The 7,959-nt window shown below is 45.5% G+C and overlaps 1 protein-coding gene across 1 annotated transcript; it reads right to left on the bottom strand.

The window, feature by feature from the left end:
- Positions 1 to 2,994: 2,994 nt before the first annotated feature.
- On the bottom strand, positions 2,995 to 6,470 carry LOC124676742 (binding partner of ACD11 1-like). The gene is made up of 5 exons (XM_047212773.1): positions 6,268 to 6,470; positions 4,858 to 4,970; positions 4,704 to 4,779; positions 3,940 to 4,023; positions 2,995 to 3,846 (listed from the first exon to the last, which is right to left on the bottom strand). The coding sequence occupies exons 1-5, from the start codon at positions 6,271 to 6,273 to the stop codon at positions 3,163 to 3,165; spliced, it is 963 nt and encodes a 320-aa protein (XP_047068729.1). The 5' UTR covers positions 6,274 to 6,470; the 3' UTR covers positions 2,995 to 3,162.
- Between the last annotated feature and the right edge of the window lie 1,489 nt (positions 6,471 to 7,959).

Here is a 7,959-nt window from a genome sequence, read left to right as displayed (position 1 = left end):
CCTACGGAAGCGGACACAGGCCATGAGCGGTGGGCTTCATTCGTCTCCACGCGACGACGAAGAGCCCTTGTCGCCGGTCGGCCGGCCAGTGCTGCCCCTCAACCGCCGCCCACGCTCCACGCTCCCTCACTTGACCCTGCCCCCGCCCAAATTCCAGCCACGAGCATCTTGGAGGAGCTGACCGAGACCACCGGCGAACCTCCGCTACGTCCTCAGCTGGTCGCCCCCGCCGGCTTGGCTCCACCGTTGCTGACCAAGCTTGCTCCTCCGGACACCCCGTAGCTCCGTCGCCGCCGAGTCCCTTCATCCCGCGTTTGAGGACTTGCACCTATGCGCCGCCGCCTCGGGGGACTCGCGAGAGGTCATCCTCGTTTTTGCATACGGGAGGTGCCGAGATGACCTATGGCCATCGAGGTCGGGTTGTACTGTCGCTCTGCGACCATTATATGGAATCCAAGGCGTGGGGGCCTAGGGGGCACATGAATTTGGTGGCCAGAGCTTGCCCAACTCGACCATGCCGGGGAGAGCTCGAGGTGTCGACGATTTGCAGCACGGGACGATAGGAGACCACTGTAGCGGGTCCGATGAGCTGTGCCGCGCTCGGGGATGGTGGAGACGACGTCGGGGAGCAGCAAGTGCGACCGGAGATGAGCGACCACGGCGGTGGCGGGACGGCGGATAGCGAGGTTTCAGTCGAAGCGCAGGAGGCAGCGCCGGCTGACGGTTTTTTATTTTCTTCATGTCTACTTTTTTATTTTTATGTGGGGAATTGGATCTATGTGTGACCCAAAAATATATTCTGAGGTTATATTTGCAAAAATTAAACTAGCATGTTGGTTTTCACATGCCATCTCGTAGTACTGACAGGTAGGTCTGAACAGTGAGAAAATCAGAAAACAGTTTAACATGTCTAAATATTAAAATCAGTGTGTCACGAACATGCTCAATAATGGTAGTCATATGACAAACCAAACACATTTGGTGGTTTCGTGACACAACTGCCTCAATTGTGGTAGTTTTTTTTTATCATTTACTCAACAAGTGAGCTAGGAGCAGCCAAGATGTCGCGGCAGACACCGATTTCCCACCACGTAGGATTCAAAGCAGCACGTGACCAAATCCACACTCGTCGCCGGTGACCATGACACTTGAGGCCAACCGGCGATTTGATGCGGCGATGCAACGGCGAGCCGCCTTGATGACATCGCGACTTGTGAACCCGCCGGCAAGTGGCCAACCAGCAGGGCCTGCCAACCGGAGTCCGGAGTACTCCCATGACAAATCGCTCACCATGACTCACGCCACAGCTCCTTTCACCCGTTCCAGTTCAGGCTCAAGACACACTGCTCGGACGTCGCTGTGATCGGCAGGCACTTGGCCACTGGGACTGGTGCACAATACCTTTGCACACTGAACCTGTGCTTGCTGCAGTGCACAAGTGTTCTGCTTTCTGAACAAGTTTCTTTCTCGCCTTTGCTTCAGAAGACGAAAAAGGCTCCAGCCTCCTGTACGCAAAGCACCACAACTGCTGTTAGCGTTAAGCAACGCATGCGAAGCGAGGCACGTGAGCCAACGCGTGAGATTCAGAGAAACATAAAAGAAAGTTTGAAAGTACAATTTCGGTAACCATAAGAACTTGAGGAAGTCAGCAGAGTATCACGTTTGTACATTGCCCGGGCAGTACCCTATATACATTTCCTCCTCGTGTAGTAGGGGAGGATGCAGAGGCAGCTGAGCACACCGGAGATGCCCCTGTTCGCGCGGGAGGAGGAGGAGGCCGACCTGGAGGCCAAGCCGGAGAAGGCGCCGTCGTCGTCGTCGGAGCGGTACATCCACCTCATCCCGGTGCTCACCCTGCTGTGCTTCGTCGTCCTCTTCCTCTGCTCACACGCCCCCTCGCCCGCTGGTACTGCGCGCGTGTATACATCATACAGCAACCGTTTCTGATGTTTGGAGTCTGCATTTTGATTCGTTTTTGCTCTTCAGATATGGCGAGCTTCGGAGGGAAGGCGGCAGGGAGCGGGAAGCCCAAGTCGCTCTGACGCAGACCACGGAGGAGTCCGTCGTGACAAGAACTGAACAACAAGTGATGTGCCAAACATATGGCCGTTTCCTTTGTTGATAAGCATAGCATAGATAAACTGTACCTGTACGGAACTCCATTTGAAGGCCAAGTAATGTTTTTAGGCGAATGTATGTATGGAACTCCATGCAGTCTGAAGATATAAGGCTCAATTGTCAGATGCTCTGATCGCTTCTGTTCAGTGCCATCTTGGGCATCCATAATTATGTACGGAGACGGAGTAGCGAACATATTTCTTCGTTTAAGGTGTATACTAATTGCGGCGCACAATCATACTTACCAAACGTCGGTGTCTGATGCTGCTCGGTAGACGGTAGTGCCGTCACCCAGCCTCCCCGGTCCCATCTTATGTGCAAAGCAGGACTCAACATACAAGACAAATGAAAATCAGCAAAATAATGAAGAGAAAAACATCAGCAAAAGATATACGAGTATGTTTTTAGATTCAGCAAAAGAATGAATTGAACTTTATGCCAAGCAAACGAAACATAAATCATGTTAGCAGCAACCAGAGCAATAGGCACAGTACGAGTGTATCAGGCTCAGAATCAAGAAACCAGGAGGTTCTTTCCGGCAGCAGGAAAGCACACATTGTATTCGAGTTTCCCCATTTCATCCAAAATATTCTAGTGCAAAATATTGATTCATATACATAGAAGTCTCAGGAAATTTTAGGCCACAGCAAAATTTGCCACAGGAAAATTTGCCCAGGAAAATATAGATTCAGAATTTAGGCCACAGGTAATTTGCCCACTAACTCAACCAAATGAGCATCAATGGTACAGATAAGATGATGCAGCGAGATAAAAACATATATCTTCTCAGAAAGGAAAAAAAAAAAGCATCTCAGGGGAGGAGGAAAAGATCATACGCAAACATTATCTTTGAGTCAGATAATTTGACACTGCAAGTGCATGATAATGGTGTTTGATTAATTAAAACAGCTGCTACAAATTGCAAACTCTTTAGATCCAATAAATTCAACCTTCAAACAGGTGAATTAGAATATATCAACCACAATACTACAGCCTGAATTCAACAACAATTTCATGTCTATTTACAACCATGTATCAACCAGATCATAGTATCAATCCCTGGGCAGGCTCAGGCTTTTTAGGAGCAGTAGCAGCAGGTGGTGGTGGCGGTGGTGGAGAAGAGATGCTGGAATCCTCTACTGTAACAGGGACAGTTGCAGCTGTGGATATGGGGAACTCTGCAGGGGTTTCAGAGGCATGTATCTTTATAAATTCACGGTCCAAATCCTTGTGCTCTGCAGGGCCATCTGCCATGTTAGCTTGCACGGACTCGCCCGCAACAGCCTTGCCCTCCTGTTCGGCAGCTATTTTCTCCTTTGCCTTTGCCCCAACATCATTTGCGGTATTCGCAACCTTACTGAAGGCACCAGATACCCATGCTGCCCCGATGAGAGCATACCTGTTCTTCATGATGGCAGATCCAGCAGTACTGACACCTTGTTCAGCAGCTGCAAGTGCCGACCTTGTCTTCTCAGAGACTAGATATTTCTGATCCAAGTCCTTTACTTTGTCATTTACAACTGAGGTACCGACGCTGATCTTCTCACTTAAACCGATTCTCTTGTCAAAGGAAGATACTCTGGCAGTTGCAGTGGATGTGAGTTGATGCTTCTCATCCAAAGCTTTTGCTTTATCGAGCGCATCCCTACCAAGAATGAACCCCTTGGCAAGCATGGTTCCAACAACGTCCTCTGCCTTCTCAAGAGCAGAAGGCTTTGTATCCTTGGGCTGTGGATGCACAACAATGTAGCAATTTCCATTACCACCGGAAAAATACCTTACTACACTACAGAGATGCATATTACAAATTACTTATCATACCTCAAGCTCAGCTAAAACATAAGCTGGTAGCTCATAATCAGTGGCTGGTGTTACTATGACAGCCATGTCGACTATTGTGGCACCCTGGACAGCAATGAAACCATGTGTCACATATTTATCATAATAGCGATTCGAGCTAGTAAAAAAGTATCTGCAATTTAAGCAGCAGACCAAGAAACAATTCTGTGACTAGCTACGTGTGTGCAAACAAAAGTTCTTTTCTATCCAGAGCCATGTCGAAATATCAGTTGGGGAATGGATTAGTAAACTTCCAGCATTCAAATAAATCAGCATGGACAAGATATTTTGCTTGACACATTCAATGGGACTAAGGAAGATCTTTTCTAACCATTTACAACTGGGAGCTGAGATCATGGCAACAAGTTACAGAACATGGTTACAGACCAGTGATATTTAGGTTTTTAAATAAAAACTCCATCCATTACAAAATATAGGACTTGCTTTGTCTTAACATAAACCAAGCAAACAATATAAGTGACTAAAGTCTAAAGTGATGTATTCACTGAATGCATGTAGGGAATACAAAGTAAAACTCTATGAGGGATATAAATGAAATAATACACTTATTGGACATTCGAATATAAAATACCCTTATATTTTCTACAGATGGAGTGTATCGGTGTATGCAATCAAATCATCCAGAGTTGCATCACTATTGCATGACGTAACAAGTCACTCAACCAATCATCTATTTTTGGGGGAAAACAGAAGTCTTTTAAAGAGATGGGAGATGAAGAAGATACCGTAAGAAGCATAGCTGTCTCAGCTCCTTGCTTGTCTTTAAAAGTAATGTAGGCTACTTGAGACAGCTCGTCGTCACTGCAAAGCATTTAAATAGGTTAATGCAATTCATAGTACACGGTGTGTAACAAATATAATGAAGATGATAGTACTAACCTTCGCATTTCAACATGCACAAGGTCACCAGAAAAGGAGAAGAACTCCTTTACATCTCTTTGTGCTGCTTTCAGTGACAAATTGCTCACCATGACTGTGCTAAGCGTGGTTGTCTTCAAACAACAAATAGTATAAAGGAACAGTTAATACGCCATCTGATAGACAATATATCCTAGGCTAAATGCGAATAAGGAATGCAAATATAAGAAAACCTTCCTAATCAACATAAGAAAACCCAGTTTACAAACAGGACCATAACACCCACTGCTCATGAAAGAAAATGGGGACTTTGTTCCAATCTCTTTGGACTATTTTAAATATTGTTTTTGGATAACATTTACCATTAATGTTCCATATAGAATGGCTGGAAAGAGATGCAGTCATTTTTATCCAGCAGGCATCTTTTAACTCTATTGATTAAAAGTCGGTGGTGTGCTAAAGTTAGCTTTAATACATAATGGCAACTATTTGATTTATATGAAAAATAAGTACTCCCTCTGATTCGTATTACTTGACGCTAATATAGAAGTATCTAGACACATTTTATTTGTAGATACATCTATTTTAGCATCAAGTAATATGGATCGGAGGGAGTGTGTGATGTTCATAATGGACACATATGCGCATCTTTGTCATTTTTGTCGTGACAGTGCATTACAGTGTACCAAATTTATTTTAATATAGTCAGCATAACAAGCATATCAGATTAAATAGAAGAGTTAAACTGCAAATCAGTGTCATAGGCGCTCATTTGTAAATTTTGCTTCCACAACTGTACAATTTTACGAAACACAGTGGAAAAGGAAGGCTCACTAGTCTGAATGTTGCATAACATTCTTAGTGTCTACAATGCAAGGAAGAGTCCCCCCCCCCCCCTTAATTTCTTCAGCACCAACAAGTAGGCACAAACAGGGCCAAGGTATCAACTAGGGGGTACACCGACTGGTTGAATTAGGCACTGAGGCAAACTTACATCACTGTCCAATGACTGTGCAGCAGATCAGCTCCCCTGGCCATTGCACATTTGCACATTTAGCTCAGAGGTACAATGCCGACCAAAATGGGACGAGATTTCACTAGGAAAAATTGGTAACAAATAGGTGCCCGACTGCGAAAGATATAAAATCGCGCACTTTATTTCTATCGAATCACGGTTGCTGGAGCCTCAAGTCTCTAGCTTTCCCATCTTTTGCAGACAGCTTGACTAAAGAAATATCTATGCAAGGAGGTGTCTTTACCCAAAATCTCAAATCTAGAAACCCCAAGAAACCCCTGAATCTAACCTCTAACTCGCAAACCAAATCAAGACAGAATAACGTATACACGGATCGGAAATGGCACAGCCGACGGCCTCAACAGAGATTTGCAGACAAGAGAGAGGGAAAGGGGAAGGGGCAAACGAGGGCTCACCGACATGGCCGCGACGCGATGCGATGCCGAGATCTCTGAACCCTAGCCGCTGACTTGAATCGGGAAACGGGAAGAAGAAGAGAGAAAAATATTGGAGAAATGGATCCGCCGTGTCCGGCGGGCTGGATTTATAGGTGGAGACGACGAAGTGGAGCACGCGGCGGTTACTGCCGTCCGACTACAGTAGACGTGCAAGCTGTGACGTGGTGACGTGTGGGCGCGCCTGCTATATGAAAAAAGTACTCCCTTCCTTCCAATAAATAAGAGGTTCTTGTTATTTGTGTTGAAAAAAAGTCCAAAATAAACTTTAAAGTTGTAGGAAAAAGATAAATCGAACCCTAAAGTCGGAATCCCTGAAATTGTCACTCTGAACTCTGTAATCCAGGTCTATTTTGAACCCTAAGTTAGTTTAGGCTGAAAAACGCTGACGTGGCCGGGATTAGTGTCATACGCGGGCTAGGGAGGTAGTCACTTAATGGGTACAGGTGGCTCTCCCTTACGCTCGCGGAGAGAGAGAGAGAGAGAGAGAGAGAGAGAGAGAGAGAGAGCAATTGGGGAACGAGTGTCGGGTTTCCTGCGGAGAGAGAGCGCGCGACGGCGGCGGTGGAGGCGAAAGCAGAGCGCACCGACGACGCCAGTGAAGAATGTCATCGGGAGCTTCTTCCACGCCTGGATTCCGTGTAGCTTCAGGTTGAAGAGGAAGTGAAGGGAGGTCACCAGTGACCTATCGGTAGAGTCGATGGCGTACGAGCCAGTGAAGCTCTGCAACTACAATCTGTCGTCGAGGAAGGCTCCTAGATGGATTTCATGGAGTGGCATGAACCCAGGAAGGAGGTAATACGCCTGCGTTGATGCGTTGGTGAGTTATTCATTGGGATTCCTTTTCTTCTTGTTGACATCCCCCCCCCCATTTTCCCTCATTTTCTCTGATTAATTCCATTTGTATTGGCCAAATTGTGCAGAACGGTCGTGGTTGTGGGTATGTCGAATGGCATGATCCGCCATTGCCATAGTTCTGGAGTGAGCTGATTGGTGATTTGCGTGATGAAGTGTGGAGGCTACGCGGTTTACAGCAGGCCTCTCCTCAGGTTGTTGAAGAAGCAAGAGATGCCAGGCTTCAGGCTATGCAAGATGAGTTGAAAGAGAAGACTGAAGAGATAGCAGCTTAGAAGGGAAATTATGACAAAGTGATGCTAGCTTTTGTTGTGTTTGTGTTTGGGTTACTAGCAGGAAAGATGTTTATGCAGTGAGCAAGTGTCAATGTAGTACTGTGATGTCTAGATGATGTTGTCTGAATGTAGAACTCCTTTCTTTATGTCATGAATGTAGAACTCTTGGGTTTGTAAGCTATGCATTGTTGTCAAGTTTATGGTATGAATGTTTACATTTGAAATAGCTGGGAGTATCTGTGATAGAAAGATGCATTTGATTCAATGTTGACAGAACATAAACATGACAGCGACATAAACTGGAGAATTTGTATTTGGTATAATCTTAGCAGAACCATGTTTGACAAAGATCATAAAACTGGACAAGTGCATTTCATAGAATCTTAAAAGAAGTTGCATTTGACAGCATCATAAACTGGACAAGTGTGTTTCATATATAGAATCCCATGTTTGCAACATAAACTAGACAAGTGCATTTCATAGAATCCCATGTTTGCAACATAAACTGGACAAGTGCATTTGA

The sequence above is a fragment of the Lolium rigidum genome, chromosome 7 (genome assembly GCF_022539505.1).
Source record: "Lolium rigidum isolate FL_2022 chromosome 7, APGP_CSIRO_Lrig_0.1, whole genome shotgun sequence".
Taxonomy (NCBI): domain Eukaryota; kingdom Viridiplantae; phylum Streptophyta; class Magnoliopsida; order Poales; family Poaceae; genus Lolium; species Lolium rigidum.
Note: the sequence above shows the minus strand (reverse complement) of the source record. Positions and strands in the feature narration are given on the sequence as shown.

Excerpts from the sequence above, each read along its gene's own strand:
- LOC124676742 (XM_047212773.1), bottom strand. Across the intron at positions 4,780-4,857 it reads GTGCATGTTGAAATGCGAAG|TGACGACGAGCTGTCTCAAG; the intron begins GTTAGTACTATC and ends AATGCTTTGCAG. Across the intron at positions 4,024-4,703 it reads AGACAGCTATGCTTCTTACG|GGTGCCACAATAGTCGACAT; the intron begins GTATCTTCTTCA and ends ATTGCTGTCCAG.